This window comes from Sus scrofa, chromosome 15, assembly GCF_054392235.1.
Source record: "Sus scrofa isolate SSC_HxYL_T2T_F1_AM1 chromosome 15, Sscrofa_HxYL_maternal_Yorkshire_Landrace_v2.0, whole genome shotgun sequence".
NCBI lineage: Eukaryota > Metazoa > Chordata > Mammalia > Artiodactyla > Suidae > Sus > Sus scrofa.
In genome coordinates this window covers 116466223-116483875 of record NC_139397.1, presented here as the reverse complement: position 1 = coordinate 116483875, position 17653 = coordinate 116466223, and the positions used below count along the sequence as shown (strand labels likewise).

The window sequence follows — 17653 nt, the reverse complement described above, 5'->3', positions numbered from 1 at the left end:
GAAGAATGATAAGGTACAAGGCAAAGTCAAAGAGATCCCAAGCCTGAGAAAGATTGGACTCACCGTTACTGGCTCAGGAAGTAGGGGTCCTCATGCAAGGGTCAGAATAAGGCCTCTGGGAGCTAAGGGCAGTCCCCAGCTGACAGTCTGCAAGGAAAGGAGAACTTGAGTCTTAAAACTGCAAGGCACTGGATTCAGCCAACACCTGAATGAGCTTGGAAGGAGATTCTTCCCAGAGCTTTGAAGAAGAATCAGTCAACCCGGTGACATCTCAATCCTAGCCTTGGGAAACAGGGGTCAGAGAAACCAGCCACATCAACCCGGACTTCCTATCTGTAAAACTGAGATCATAAATTTGTGTCATGTTAAGTGCTAAGTTTGTGCTAATTTGTTATGGCAGTAATAAGAATATAATACAGGAAGTATTAATATAAATGGGTCTCGCTCCTAGTTTGTGATATTCTCAGTTGGAAGAAGAGCTGCTGAAAGACAGAGCTGCTACCAAATAATGATAGCTAATGTTTTTGATCATTTACTTAGTAGGGCACAATGCCAAGTGTTTTACATATATTATCTCCTTTTATCTTCACAAACTCATTAGGTAGGTATGGTTACAACTGCTATTTTGCAAGTGAAGAGATAAAGAAATGAAAGCACAGGAAGGTTAAAGACTCAGCAGTAATCACTGAGCTTTACACATAGCAGAACCAGGATTCAAACTTAGACAGTGATTCCAGAGCCTAGGCTATTCACTGTAATACTAGGCTTCCCTCAGCCCAGCACAGGGATTGGCATGCAATCTACAAGAGACCTTTTGCTGAATAGTTGAACAAATGAATAAGTGAATACCAAGAAATAGTTTATAGTTCAAAAGAGTGAATAGTTCTAACTTAACCAGACTTTTCAGTCTCAATTATTTCTAGAACCTAAAGACTGACCTATCCAAGGGAATATTACTAAATCATTTTACTAGTCAGTTAAGGTAGGCTCTGCTGTTGTAACAAATAAACCAATAATCTCAGTGGTTCAGCACTACCAAAATTGATTCTCATTTGTGCAAACCTGTTCTGAGTGCAGGCAAATTTCCAGAGCAACTGCCTTCCGTGCAGTCACTTGGAGAATCAAGGCTACTTTGATTCTGTGACTCTGTCTTCTCAATAGAAGGTCCTCTAAGTTGCTGAGGCAGAAGAGCACCTGGAGACATCCTACACACTCTTCCAGGGTTCAGTGTGAAAGTGACATCATTTACACTCACAGCCCATTGACCAGAACTTGTCTCAGGTCACCCTCAATTACAAGTCTTAGACTTGCAGTTTTCCATGTGCCAAGGAGGAGAGAAGCATCAGATCCTATTGGCCACTAGTAATATCAACCAAAATCACCAACTCTCACTCTCTAGAAAAGACTTATTTAAAAATAATAGCTCTAACTTCCCAAATTAAGTGTCTCAAGAACCTCTATTTCAGTGCAGTCTGTTTGACATCCTGCCTTCCAATCTACATTTCAATTCTTCATGACGAATCTTTTTCCTGTTGCAAGGCTTTCCTAAATTACACATGGCCAACGGGATATCCACTTAGACAGTCCACCTGACTTCCAGAGCTCTGAAGACCTTGACCTGGAACTCTCAGAACATGATGTCTCTATACTGTCACCAAACCGAAGGACCTTCAAAATTCATGGTCAACCAACATTAATCAAATATTTATCTATCCCCAGGAACCAAGAGAATTCAACTATCAGAGGACAAACTGAGATGTGAGTTAATTTTTATTTTATATTAAAAACTCACCCCTTGGGAGTTCCTATTACGGCCCAGTGGGTTAAGAATCCAATAGTCTCTGTGACGATACAGGTTTGATCCCTGGCTTCACTCAGTGGGTGAAGTATCCGGTGTTCCATGAGCTGTGGTGTAGGTCACAGAAGTGGCTCAGATATGGCGTTGCTGTAGCATAGGCCAGCAGCTGCAGCTCCAGTTTGACTCCTAGGCTGGGAACTTCCCATATGCCACAGGTGCAGCTATATTAAAAGAAAAAAAGAGAGTTGTAGAAAGTTCCTCAACCTACGCAAATAAGAATTTTACTAGAATCTCATTTAGACGCATGCTTTCTTTTTTTCCTTTTTAGGGCCACACAGGCAGCATATGAAAGAGGTTCCCAGGCTAGGAGTTGAATCAGAGCTGCAGCTGCTGGCCTACGCCATAACCACAGCAATGCCCGGTCCAAACCACTTCTGCAACCTACACCACAGTTCACAGCAACACCAGATATGTAACCCACTGAGTGAGGCCAGGGATCAAGCCTGCATCCTCATGGATATTAGACGGGTTCATTACTGCTGAGCCACAAAAGGAATTCCTAGACTCATACTTCTTTCCCTAAGTTAATTAGTGGGTATGGGTCTTGTTTTGGATTAGTGAAGATGTAAGAGAAAGTAAGGAAAGGTCCCTATAATATAGGAAGATAAGTTAATATACATGTCCCCAAAGTCTGATTCTCAGATTTCAGTAAATGTAGCATCACAAACCTGAAAAATGAAGTTTAAACCATAGTGATATTAGTGTTCACCTTAGAGAGATTAGCCATCTCTCTTATTCTCGTGGAAATGTGCAAAATAACAATTTCACATTTTTGGAAAACTGAAAAAATAAATTTGGCCCCATGTCTTGAGAATGCTCTGAGGAAGACTTTGTTATTTAGAATAGTGCTTCTCAAACTGTGAGCATGCGGAAAGTGACCTGCAGAGCTTATATAAAATTAAGATTCCTAGTAACTCTCCTCCTCAAATGTCTGTTTCCAGTAGGTGTTCTCTGTGACCCTAAAACCACAGTTGAACACACAGCCCACGTGATGCTGTGATCCAAGTGATTAGGCTACAAAGTGTTTGTTTTCAGTTTGCAGTGAAATAAGGAGCTCATGTCAGACTGAAAATCAATGCCCAGCTCCCTTCACCAAGACAGTCTTGCTCTTTAAAAGTTAGTTGGGAGTTCCCGTCGTGGCGCAGTGGTTAACGAATCCGACTGGGAACCAAGAGGTTGCGAGTTCGGTCCCTGCCCTTGCTCAGTGGGTTAACGATCCAGCGTTGCCGTGAGCTGTGGTGTAGGTCGCAGACACGGCTTGGATCCCGCATTGCTATGGCTCTGGCGTAGGCTGGCAGCTACGGCTCCAATTCGACCCCTAGCCTGGGAACCTCCATATGCCGCAGGAGCGGCCCAAAGAAATAGCAAAAAAAAACAAAATAAATAAATAAAAGTTAGTTGAACTTAACGGTGTGTTTGATGATGAAGACAATTTCTATTCTGGAGTAAGCTTCTTATCTTGAGGAGGCAACAGTTGAAAGATAGGAATCATGCACATTCTCCAGCCTGAGGAGCTATTTTCGCTATTAGGCTCAAAGATACTGAGATGGGGGTTAGCAATTCCTATAATATAAAGTCCTCTCTGTCTCTCTTGTAAGTGCCATAAAGCTAGAGCTTTGGGAATAGAGACCCCAGCGATACTGTTCACTCTTGTTCTTATTGCTGCTTCCTATGATATATTACCACATAGAATTTCTTTCTGGGTTCCCTGATAAGGGCCATGTAGTTATAGGCTTAAATATATATATTTGGCATTCAGGCAAATTTCCAGGTTCATTCAATTTTATCCATATTTTATCAATGAATATACCGTACATGATCATTAATGGAATAAAATGAGCTTCTAGTTTAAAATATAAAATACTGTTTCTATTTTCAATGGAGTCAATTAAAATCAGAATGTCAATTAAATATAATAAAATCCCAGGTTAATGGAGATGATAGAGCAACTCTAATCCAAACCACCAGGTAACATCACAAAGTATGTACATTTTGACTTTGTAATCAATTTTTATAGATTTAGCACTATATTCCACTCATGGTTGAGAGAAGCCAGTCTTAATGACAGGTTTCAAATTTATTGTATAATACTATAGCATCAAAGCAACACATACACACAAAGTACACATAGAAGAATAAATTTAAATTTGAGTTTCTTACTTCATCCTTTCTTCACTATGAAATTACAAACCTACTGAAAGTTAAAGGGCAAAGAGCATGACTTTATATTTTTCATAGTAACTTGGGCATAGTGGGGCTCAATAAATTGAGTGAGCTTGAATTTAATCAAATATAACAATTTATTGCCTATTGTGTGCTTAATAATGCCAAATTCAGCTTATTTTTTTAGTCCAACCAGTAAGTATTTGTTGAATTCAACTATATCCCAAGTACTAAGCCATATGCAAAAATAACTAGAACTAGGTCTTTGGAGAGTGCTTGTGTTCTATCTAGTCTAAGAGAATGAAAACTAAATGAGTTTAAACAATACCATATATCATAGTCCTGAAAGAAGAATTATACTGCCCAACACTTCAATGGTCATTAAACTGAGTAACATTCAAGTGCATTTCCTGTATTAACTTGCTATCATCATAAGCCCAGGCATGCTGTTTCGGTCTGAATTCTTTTATTTTTTTGGCCACACCCACAGCATGCAGAAGTTCCCAGGCCAGGAATTAAAGTCATGTCACAGCAAAGACCAGAGCCACAGCAGTAACCCAAGCCACAGCATTGACATCAGATCCTTAACCTACTGTGCCACCAGGGAACTCCTCATCTGAATTCTTGAAGGCAAGCAACAGAAACCATCTCTAACTACTTTTGGCAAAGATTAAGATTAAGGATTTTTCTTTTTTTCTCTTTATTTGCCTTTTCTAGGGCCGCACTCGCGGCATATAGAGGTTCCCAGGCTAGGGGTATAATCGGAGCTATAGCCAGCCGCTGGCCTACGCCAGAGCCACAGCAACTCAGGATCCAAGCCACCTACACCACAGCTCATGGCAACACCAGATCCTTAACCCACTGAGCAAGGCCAGGGATCAAACCCGCAACCTCATGGTTCCCAGTCAGATTCATTAACCACTGCACCACCAAGGGAACTCCATGATTAAGGATTTTTCAAACTAGAATGTCACTTGGTACACAAGAATTTGAATTTAATTACTGGTTAAGGATAGACCTAAATTATTTCCCTCCAAGGCCTGAACCACTCAAACTTTTAAAAACTCCCTACTGACCTCGAAGTAATGACGCCTGTTAGGAATCCTTGAATGAAATGTATTCATTCATTTAATGAAACTTTATCCAAAGTCACTTTTTAGGTAGACAGCTACCATGCACAAAATGATACATAGAAGAACAGACTTCTTTGGCCTTTCAGGTTCAAGAGTTTAAAAGCAAACTTAATCATAATGTAACTTATGATTCTTTTTCATAGTAATAATGCCTTGCATTTAAATAACATCTTTTAACTAAGAATATTTCACTGTCCCTAATCCTTACAATACCTCTATGCCCTAACTGAAAGTACTATACTTTTCACTTTAGAAAATTAGTCACTTATCCAAAGTTACATTAGCTATTTAGAGTGGGAAATACCAGGTCATTTATTCTTATCTTTAAAAGTCACCTTATTTTTCAAAGTCTAACTTTCATCCCAACATTCCTACTGCTTTAATAGAGAGTTGTATTTGAGAATAATGGATAACCCATGTTCCAGGATTTCCTCATTCAAATTTTATAGTATCTGAAAATATTGGATGACAAAGTGCAAAGTGTCAGTGAGTCAAGACTTGAAGTGTTTATAGAACTAATTTCTTCAGTGGTAACAGCAAAGCCAGGGAGGAAGGAAAGACTAAACCACACCTATAAATGGCAGATGAATCAGGCTGTGGCTCCAGAGTCTGTTTTGTTTTTTTTGTTTTCTTTTTTTTACCTTCATGCAGGATATGGACTACCACAGCAAAAATAATTAGTGTCATCAACATCCAGCACTCATATTGCTGATGAGTATAAACTGATGATAGGACAGTCATTTCTTTCACAGAGAAAAGCTTGCCTTGGCGGGGCAGGGGGACACTTTTTCAGTCAAAGATCATCTTTCACAACTAAGGACTATGAGATTATTGTAAAGATTAAATGAGATAATGTGTATGAAAGTGCTATGTAAACTAGAAGAGAATACTCATATATGCAGTAGACCAGTAATAAGTGTGATAAAATATCTGAAAGACAAGTTCACACACTTTTTAACAAGTAACAAAGAAATCCAATGGTTACATAAAAATTCAAAATAGCCATTGTGAGGGAAAACTTTGTCTTGCTAACCATTTTCCATGTAAAATGAATCCCCTCCATTCTGTAATGCTGCTACTGAGCCCGGGATATTTTTGCAAAATGTGCACTGGCGACATCAGCAAGAAGAGAGTTAGTGAGTAAATTTGTTAAAGACATTCGGCTCTACCTGTTGTACCTCTTTCTCATTCCTGACTCTGCCTCCCTCTGACCTGTCCCCCAGTATTTGGTGCCCATTGTCTGACAACTCACTTCCCCTGTCAAAATCTTAATAGGATGACAAATCACCACGTGGTCACTAGTTTTCTTCCCAATGAAGTTTGCATCACTGAAAACAGAAAGATCTCTGCCTCTCCCAAGAGAATGTATGGGAACATCAGTGGGATCACTGCAATTGTTAAGTCCAAGGGACGAGGTGACAATGGCAAAATTCCTGGCATCGGACAATTTAAGAAGAAGAAGACTGTACCAGGGAGTTCCTGCTGTGGTGCAGTGGGTTAAGAATTCAACTGCAGCAGCTCGGGTTGCTGCGGAGATGCAAGTTCAAGTCCCAGCTCAGTGCAGTGGGTTAAAGGATCAGGCATTGCCACAGCTGAGGTGAAGGTTGCAACTGCAGCTCAGATTCAGTCCCTGGCCCAGACACTTCCATATGCTGTTGGGTGGCCATTAAAAAAATAAATAAAAAAATATCGTATGGGCATCAGAGCCCTCCTCAGAAACCTGCAACTAAACTCCTTGGGTTATCATCTAGTTGAAATGAATGGAGGTCGAACACAAATTTATTCTAGGAGCAACCTCATATTGTCCAAATCCAACTAGTGACAAGCATCTGATCTGCAATATGGTCCTCAGTAGAATCCTCAGAAAATTAAGACTTGGCTCTCAGAGGTCTCTTACCCTATAGACAGCTTGATGTTGATTTTACCCACCAGAGGTCATGCCCCTGCCAGGTGGGGGGCACTGGGAATACAGTGACAAGGTTTTGTGTTTTTTTGTCTTTTTTTCTTTTTAGGGCCACACCCAAGGCATATGGAAGTTCTCAGGCTAGGGATCGAATTGGAGCTATAGCTGCCAGCCTACACCACAGCCACAGCAATGTGGGATCCAAGCCTTGTCTGCAACCTACACCACAGCTCAGGACAATGCCAGATCCTTGACCCACTGCTCGAGGCCAGGGATTGAACCCGTATCCTCATGGATACTAGTTGGGTTTGTTACTCCTAAGCCACTGCTAAGGAACTCCTACAGTGGCAGCTTGACTCCTAAGTTCCTTTTTTGGATCTCATGCCCTCTCAGGAGATGCATCATTGACTGTAAAAAGAATAAAGACAAAAGAAAGGTATGTACCAAAGCCCTAGTGGCTTCCCCCAGTTTACTTCAGAATCTTCCTGACATGCATAAGATTTGGGAACAAAAAGAATATACCAATTTGTATTTCTGGGTCATCTGTAAAATATTCAGTAGACAATACAAGAAAATGCTAATCCATCTGACAAATATGAATGGGCTGCCTACCATGCATCAGACACTGTTCTAAGCAGGCATTTGATTTTAGTAGGTAAATGTAAACCAAGAAACAAAATTGATTTATTTGAGTGGAAAATCTAAAGAGTAATTTTTTTTTTCCTTTTTGTCTTTTTTTAGGGCCACACCCACGGCACATGGAGGTTCCCAGGTTAGGGGTCCAATCGGAGCTGTGGCTGCTGGCCTATGCCACAGCCATGCAGGATCCAAGCTGCGTCTGCCACCTATACCACAGCTCACAGCAATGCTGATCTTTAACCCACTGAGCAAAGCCAGGGATCGAACCTGCATCCTCATGGATGCTAGTCAGATTCATTAACGGCTGAGCCACAATGGGAACTCCCTAAAAAGTAATTTTTAATTGGATCTGTGGGTTAAAATTTGGGAAAGATTTTGAAATAAACCAAAAAGACCATTAGGTATCTTGTCTAGCACACCCTTCCAGGTTATCTCTGACTTTTATGGTCTTTGCGCTATTTTGCATCTGTGAGTTGTAGAAAATCAACAGTGCAAATAATTCTGGTCCATAGAAATATGTTGTGACCTATAGAATGCAGTTGATCACTGTTCTGTAACTATTGACTAGTTTTGCACCTACTTGCCAATTCATGCCAACACTGTTTATTCACCTAGACATGTGTGAATACAAACTTGAATTATCCTCTGAGCAGGTTACAACATCTTACTGCTTCTCTCATTAACGAATGAATAAGTAAAATCTTTAAGCACATGTTCATTTTGTGTTTATATAAGAATTGTAGTTATACCTCTTTTAAAATATATCCTTTAATAGTTTATAACAAATGTTCATTATGGGACCACCCATATCAAATGGATATATTTATGAAGAAACAATACATTAACTCAAAAGGTTTTCAAATGCGAAGCTTTAAATGCAGGAAAAGGATATCTTCTTAATAGAATTATGGCATTTCAAGGCACATATGGTAAGACCCCTAAGTGTCCTCACATTACTGATCCCAGATAAAGGAATAGAGCTGAGCTATGGATTGGGTTAAAAAAAAATAAAGAAAGAAAGAATATAAGGTCCCTTCTTATTTTTTGCTTTAAAGAAATAATAAACTGCATTGTTGTAACTCAGTGTAAGTAGATTCGAGTAAGGCAATAGAGATGGATGCCAGAAGCTACTCATATCGTTCTTTAAAATGGAAATTTACCGTCTGCTGCATCACATGGACAAAATACAGAACTATTTTTCACAGCTTGTTCACTGAACAGATTATTGTAGAAAAAAAAAAAAACTTTTACATTTTCTGCAGATTCCCAAATCTCAGTCAAAAAACTCTTGGCAATTTTTAGCAGTGAAACAGATTTCACTTTCAGATTGAGATACTCCATTTAGCAGTAGTCAGATGATCTTCCAAATAAATATAGACTCGTTTCACTCTTGATTTTATTAAAAAAAAATGTTTTCATGAGGTGTCTTGGAGGAAACTTGCACTTATTTGGTTTTCCCAAGCTAAAGCAAAGAAAAACTCGAAGGTCTAAAAATCAGAGTTAAATAAAAAAAGGAATGTTAAACTGAAAATGTTATTACAAATAATGCATGTTCATCACAGTACCAATAAACAAATAACCCTATAAAATTTTAGAATTAGTTGCAAAGATGCTCCAATCTTTTCTGCCCTAAATCTCAGCTCCCCAAAATATTACTAAACAGAAGTGCATGTGTTCGGTACAATATAACAGACAGCAATATGTTGAGATACTTCACACAAAGAGGTCTCTGGGCCACTTTTCTCTTTCTAGATTAGCTTTTACACTTAGGTACAAGGCAACTGCACTTAGGAGTTTATTTCCAGAACCATTTTTCCCTACCTACCAGTGTTTAATGGCACAGAAAATAATGGCATGTGTTAAATTTAATAAAAAATGAAACGCATGAAGAAATAGTAAAATAAGAATAGCAATCTTCACATACTCCTATACCCAAGATCCCAAATCTATTCACCCCATGCTTCCTCCCCAAATTCCTGTACTAAATTTTCCCCTTGTTTTCCTATCCATGAGAGGAAACAATATATCATGAATAAAACCAGGAATACTGATTGGGTTTTACCTTTATAAGAACAAATATTGTGTATATGAGTATCACAGGATGCCCACTATATTTCACTACTTTTAACACGGTTTTATAGATTTGTTAGACGTTCATCCCAGTGACATTAAAGATGATCCAAGGCATCAGCAAAGCTTTACCTGGTAAAGAAAGTCAGAAATAGCTCATACTATTAAAACCTTTTCCTGGTTCTCCTAATGACAGTTTTGCTCTCTGGGAAGGATTCATTGTGTCCAATTCCAAAAGCCACATTTCTATGGTTAATTTAACATACAGTAATAGGTTAGGGTTTTTTTTTAGGTATAAGCCATTGATTTACGGTATTATATTAGTTTCAGGTGAAAAACAGAGTGATTCAATATTTATATAGATTATATTCCATTTATAGTTATTATAAAAGATTGGTTATATTCACTGTGCTGTACAATTTATCCTTGCAGTTGATCTATTTTATACCTAGTAATTTGTACTTCTTAACCCCATACCCTTATCACACCCCTGCCCCTTTCCCTCTCCTAACGGGTAAAGAATAGCTTAGTTTTTGAATCTGCTATGAATTATTGGAAAGTTTCAAAGAAGAAAAGCTAATTATGATTCTACAAGTATTTGGGTAATGTGAAAGAACAAAATTGTTCTCTTCAGAAGCATTCCTTAGCTGAAAAATAAATGAAACTAATAGAAAACCTGTGAGAATCTGAGTTAAGCCACTATATAATGATGATAAAGTGTTAAGTTTTACAAAATTTTGTGTGATAAAAACTAAATTGTGTGGTGCCAAGGGACAACTGTATGAGACAAAACTGCCATGCTTCTGGATGTAAGTGTTGGTTTCGTTTATAGGTCAATGATTGAGGAGCGGGGATGGTAGCGTAGAGAGAAAAATGTAAAAGCTTCATGTTCAGAAATCTTTCAATCCGAAAAACAAATCTGAAATGAATCTAAAGATTTATTGCAATTGTATTTCAAACTAATGGGAAAATGAGACCTAGTTTACAAAAATTTTATCACCACCAGAATATTCTTTTCTTTCCTTTCATCAAGTTACTCAAACTGCTGTCCCTGCTTTTGAAAGACTCATTAGAATAAAATACATTCTGAACTTCTAAACTGATGAAAGTATACGCAGCTAAGGAGAATAACTTGCAAAAATGAGGAGACTGAAATACAGACATCCCCAGAAACATTCAGCCAATTGGCAGACCCATCATTCGTGGCAGTAATAAGCAAGTGACTTTGAGACTGAGGAAAGGACCTGAGTGAAGAGTGGGGAGAGTTAGTGGCCCCACTCATTTTTTCTAAGCATGATGAAGTTTAAGTAAGAAATAAAAAAATGAAATTAAGAATCACAAACTGAAATATTCCTACCTGGCTCAGAAAGTAACCCCAAATTCTGATATTTTCTTAAAGTTAACAAGCCCCAAAATTGAGTCGCTTATGCTAAGCCCCACATCATCAATCCCCGAGATTTAACTCAGAGTCTTGGCTCTCCCGGAAATGAAATCTTAAACCAGTCAATCAGGAGCAACCTGATTAGGACTAGTGAGGAGAGAGACCTCTGCCAGGCCCTATAGGGTAAAACAAACTTGTAATAATCAATAAGTTTGTTTGCTGAGTACGACTCTCATGTTCCTGCTCCTGTCTCCTGCGTGGTCTAGCTCTTCAGAGGTCCTTTCTGTCTGCTAGACTGGATGCTGTCCAATTCACAAACTACCAAATAAAGCCAATAAGCTCTTTAAAATTTACTCGGTTGAATTTTGTTTTTCAATACTTATAAGAACTATCTGAACCTAATATAGAAGAGAAACACTAACCTAAATGATAGAAAAATAATAACAATAATAACTGTTATTAAAATTAAAGTAGGATTCCCAGATCCTATATCTGAGTTAACATCCTACTGGTATATATTTTGATACTGGCTACTAGCCCCTATTGCTGGAGCCCACCTACATAGACTAGAGTACCAGACCTGGGCATAGTTCAAGGCCATCTTTCTTATTCTTCAGAGCCCCTTCCTTCATGCTTGCTAAGTTTGGGGGTATCACCCCTGCATGGCACCTTTATCAGGAAGTGATTTATTGAGCATCTCTCACTGGAAAGTCAGTGAGGTACAAACTGGACACCAAGAATTTAGTCCAAGCTGACAGCCCTGTAAGAAATCTTCCCCGATAGAAAAGGTTGAAGCCAATTCCATCAAAACTAGACTTCAGCTAAAACAATTCGCCAGAGCACTCAGTTGACAGCCAGGGGTTTCCTGGTAAATGAAGAAAATAATGAAAGCTGATGGTGTGGATCTACTGATGTCTAGCCGCCTGCCAGACACCTACAGTCAATGATATTATGCCACAGGACATGAGTTTCAAGTACCAGGTACAGAAGTCAATTGGGATTTTCCTCAACAACTAGTGCCTTCACAGCAGGACCACAACTGTGAGACTGAAAGGGTTTTGTTTTTGCTTTGCCTTTGTTTTTTTTTTTTTTAGTGGCCATGGTTGAATTTTTTTTTTTTTAATTTTTATTTAAAAAAAAAAAAAAAGGACTAAAGACAAAGAGGGTTAAGATGACTGCTAAGAAGGCTGCAGGGGGTGAATCATTCTTCAAGCAATTTCCATCACCTGGCCCTTTTGCCCCGCCCCTTTTCTTTTCCTGACCGCTCAGCTTCCCCCTCACATTCTTTCTCAGCCAGTCTCCCTGACATTTCCCTGACCTGAAGACTTCTGTGCCCATCTGCTCACACTCAGTTTGAGCCATTTTATTTTTTTTAATTAAACAAAATTTCAAACTCACTGCCTTGCCATTTTTAAATGTGCATACATATGTTTAACGGAGACAAAATATAACCTTAAAGACTTGAAAACCCCCTTGATTGGAAACAGGACACCTGTAGTAACTCGTCCCTCCAAAGACAGAGAGCCCTCGTGTCTCATTTCCTCACTTTCTCACTCTCCTTTCTCTTATCTCTTTGGGGTTTGTTTGTTGGTTGTTTCTTTATTGGTAGTGGGGAGAGGAGAAGTATTTTACTAATTTTGGAATCATTTGTTGTTTAGTGAGAGGTTGTCAGCATTTCTGTTTTCGAGGTAATACCTAAAAATTTCATCCCAGCAGGCCCATTGCTCTCAGCAATCGTTTACTCTCATTCCCTATTAATTGGTTCCTTTGTGCAGGCCAAAATGCATCTTTCTAACTCCTTTTACAAATGGGCATATTACACAGTAAAGTAATATAGTATCGATCAACTGAAAAATCCAAGCAGCACTTTTTTAAATAAAAAGAAACATCAAATGGCAGTTTATTTATAATTTCAAAAGTCATAGAATGATGAGCTTGTCAGGCCCCAAGAGATCATCTCACCATAAATCCTCATTTTACAAGTGAGGAAGCTAAGACAGACACAGAGAGCTTGGTCAGACCAACAACTAGATCCTAAAATATGTTCCAGGACTCTGTCTAGTTGACCTATGGCTTACTTTTGACTGTAACTTTCATTTTACAGTAGCTCAGCAAATTAAGAAGTAAACATTATGGCACTGAATCCACACTTACTTAGCTTTGTGAGGACTTCCTTATGAAATTCCTGACACCATAAAAAAAGTGTCCAAAAATTATTATGCATTTGTTTTATGGCCCAACTGTTCATGAGGACAATGCAATATATTGTCACTTACTGGTAACAATATTTATGGTCACTGCCTATGAACCACAGATCAACCTCTTATGGGTTGATAATTTACAAGAATTTGGGTGTAAATGTGTATTTATTTTGCTATTTAGATTTTCATGCTTCCTTCTACTCCAAGGGATTCTTTTTTCCTGAGGTTTTATCCCACGAATGAATGTTGTCATCACCTTTCAAAGGCAGACTTCCACTGACCCTTCTGACTACCTCTCAATTCTTCCCCACTGTGAAGAAGACTCTTCTTTGAGCCACATGGGTTTGGTTTCAGTTGTTAATTCATAGCTTCTGAAGAAGCTGATGAGAGTCGAGTGCCACCCTTATCTGGACCTGGCTCACAAGCAACGGTGGATTGTAAAAGAAATGTTTTACTCAGTACATTTTAAAATATAGCACATCCCTCTGAAACTCTCCTGGAAAAAAAAAAATTAAGCTAAATGTCAGCGGTGTCGCCACATAAAATTTACAGTAATGTGATCCTCTGACTTCCCTTCCCGGACAACCTGGGATTCTGGCAGATGTGCCCTTGGAAGGGGGTCTTGGGTCATTTTGTTGATATCAACTCCATCAAAATTAGCAGAGATAAAAGCACACAATGTCTTGACATCTCTGGTTTTTATCAAAAGCTTCTCTTGACTCCCTGGCTGGATGTACTGTTCTTAACAGATCCTGGTGGCATTAATGGCTCAGAGGGTACAAGCTGGCTCTTTTAATTAACCTGAGTATTGAAACCACATTTTGGCTCTGAAGACAGACATAATTTACGTCGACACCACAAATAATCAAAGAAAAGTGTTAATAATATTTAAGCTTTGGAAAATTATTCTTTTACCAGGTTTAACTCATTTGTGTGCAATCTGCTCTTAGTTTCATTTAAAGAGTCAGAGGAAATCTCAATACATACATATAATTTTTTAAAAGTTATGGGCATGGTAAAAGTAAGAAAAATGAATAGCGAATAATTATCCATTGACTTTTAAATTTTTCTTTCTGTAATCAGTCAACTACCTGGAGCCCTAGCCCAGGAATTATTCACTGGCCACAAAAGGAGGCTCTCAACAGTGTGATTAAAACATACCAAATAAAATCTTTGTATTAAATAAACAACAAAAAAATCCCTCTTCTCTGTGGTTAAGAAGTCTGCTTTATTAAATCAGCAAGATTATTTAGTTTCCCATTCAAATAAAACCCGAGTGTTTACACTCTGTACTACGATTTAACAATTTAAGTCAAAAATCTTGTTTTGCTTCTGTATTTGTCGATAAATTCTGAGCTTCAATCTTATTATCTTTTCAAAGCCCAGTGCTCTGCTTTTTATTTTTCTTGCTATCCTATTTCACAACCCTTATTTAAGCTGAATTTTTCTCTCTTAAAATACCCTTTTCTGTTCACCTACTACCCAGGCAGCAGACGAAATCTCCATGAATTTACACTTGTAAAGAATTTCATTTACTAAAGAACAAGAAACAAATCATCTTTAATGTGCTGGGATTTTTATAATTATACAACACATTCTTATTTTACTTTTAGAAAAAAAAGAAAATAATAATATAATATTTTAACATTCACATTATGCCATGTAATAAAAGTAACTCATAACTTTTCCTCGTATTCAGCCAAGTTTTCTATTAGAATGTCTTCCTGGCTATTTAAATATGTTTAAACTAATGGTTTTCTGTAATTTGTCTTTTTCTTTGGAAACATACCGTGCCATTGTCAGTTTTTAAAAAGAAGCAATTTTCTGACTTTTGAGATTGAGTAGGTCAAGGAAAAATTACTACTGTTGAAAACCCATAATTAAATAGAAAATGCAGCTGCACTCATGAGAAACTAAAATTAAGTTTATTCTATTAATACTTGACTCTGAAATGCTATTCGAATTTTTGGTTAAGGTTTCATTTAGAGCCACGTCTTATCTATACTCCATCGTGGCTGATTACTTTTAATAAGTAACATGTGGGAATATAATAGTCATATACTGATGGAGGGGTATTTCTGATCACTTTCCTTTCCTCCTTAAAATACTATTTTCAGAAGTATTTTTAAGTGAACAAATTAACTATTTTTGCATTTATTTTTATTTTGATTAGACTGAATAAATATATATTCTCCCAAATGTTAAAACTGTATGTTCAAGAAATATATTTTTAGCACTAATCTTTATGGCAAACACTCCATAAAGGACAGCATTTTTTAAAATAAAATAATCTAAGCTTTCTTTTCATTAATTCCATTCATCTTTCTAAATCTGTTATATACAATTTTATGTCATCAAACAATACTCATAGAGGGGACCTTACTAAGAATACAAGCTGATTGCTGAATTTGTCAGCTTACCGGATCTATTTCCTGATTACAGCTCCTGTATGAACAATTCATCAAATTAGGTTACATTTAAAGAGTTAAAATATTTTGTATAAATACAAGCCTAATAAACAAATACAACCATTTAGAACAATTAAAAAAGTCATAATATTTGTCACTGCTTAATTTTAATGGTGCATTTTAACAAATCAAGATAAACACCTTTTAACCTCCCCTACCAAACTCTTGGATTGAAATCTGAATAACATTTACATAAAATGAGGTATAATGTGAAAGCCTTATTAAAGCAACCGTATGAGTACTATAAAATTATTTATGTATTGAAATAGTAGTAAACTCCATTTAAGAGCTGAAGCTGAATGTCAGAATATACATACATGTTTGCTACATCCTCCTTAATCATAGAGCTTATGTTTTTTCATAAGTATGTTTTAAGAGGCACAGTAATATAAAGAAAGAAATGAAATTTTTTATTGCAAATAGATCTAAAACATTAAGCTTTGAAACTTTTGCTTCAAAAAAAAAAAAAAACCTTTCTTTCTGGGAAAGAATGCTCTGGTTTTGTTTTTGCTTTTGTTTAGAATTGTTTTAAACACATCTTCAGTCAACGTGTGGATTTCTTCACTGTAACTCCAGATTTGTGATACTCAAAAACTGCAGTACAGTGACTAGGAGACATATATACCAAAAAAAAAAAAAATTCAGTTACTACAAATTTGTGGAAAGAGGAGTACTAGAAAGTGATTTAAAAAAAAAAAGTAGCATGATTTTGAGGGGAAATTTTCCAAAAAACTAAGGCTTTAATAAATATATTCCTCATTGATACTCCCAGTCAGTGCTGATACCACTGTTTTGTCTGGTCATTTCTGTTCATTTGTTAATGTACTGAGGCTCTCGGAATCCTGTTTTCCAGATGCTTATATTCCACAGAGGGAAGGAAAACCGATCCATGAAGTTGCTATTTGCATAAAATGCAGAAGCATCTGTCACAGGCTTCTTTCTGGTGGAGTTTGGCATCTAGGGGATCATGCAGCTGGTTTGCCTCAGCACTAGGCTCCCAGGGAGGCAAAGGATCCCCAGTGAGGACGGTGTCTGGGGGCAGGGCAAGAACTCACCCGGTTCATAGTCAGCATACTGACAATTATATTTTTAATAGGGTGAGGACATAACTGGCCCAGTCCTACAGACACACACACAAACTCAGGCTCACTTTCAGCCTGAGAACCGCTGTAATTGATGACACTTCTCCATAAATATGTTTCTTATCAAGGTCATAATGAATTAACCATAATCACGTTGCCTATCGTTACGTAGCACAGGGGGTGGAAATTTTAAGGCAAGGTTAGAGTTATTTGCAGGGTTTTCTTTTAGCAGGGATTTTTGTGCTGTTTGGTTTTGTTTTGTTTCTTCCTCTCTTGCTTTTAATTAAAATCCTATGACTGTGGATATCTTTGTGCCTACTTCACACACACACAGAAAAGGAAATTGCTTCTATTGCTAAAGTAAATTGTAAAATCAGGAGGGATCAAATAAACTTTAAAGAGGTACATTTCAGTTTCATTCTTTTTCCACACTTATTCCTCCCTGACGCTCAAACCAACAATTCTTAAGAGTCAAGGTCAGTGACCAGAAATGTCTGTAAACTATCTAAATGTCTGTTACTAGGTCAATGCAAAAAAAAAAAAAAAGAATTAGACACAATTTTCTACAAGGATGAATATAAATCAGTTCAAAACCAAATTACATGCAATGTTTTCTAAAGTACATTTTAAATATGTCTCAGTGTCTGGTGTAGAAATATTGCTTACAAATACTTTTTATTAGTGTACCTTGATTTTTCAGAGCTGATATATTCACTATTTCTCATTTCCTGTGGATAGAGTTACTACAATCTGTC

At 37.4% G+C, this 17653-nt stretch overlaps 1 protein-coding gene across 39 annotated transcripts in view; it reads right to left on the bottom strand.

The window, feature by feature from the left end:
• Window positions 1-17653, bottom strand: part of PLCL1 (phospholipase C like 1 (inactive)) — a 958345-nt gene that overhangs the window by 452591 nt on the left and 488101 nt on the right. For all 39 annotated transcript variants that reach the window (XR_014830053.1, XR_014830034.1, XR_014830032.1 and 36 more), the window contains one exon: window positions 64-147. Coding sequence is in view for 4 of the 39 variants with exons in the window: in XM_021075726.2 (XP_020931385.1) it covers window positions 74-147 (74 nt within the window). In the remaining 35 variants the exon portion in view is untranslated. The remainder of the gene's footprint in view (window positions 1-63; window positions 148-17653) is intronic.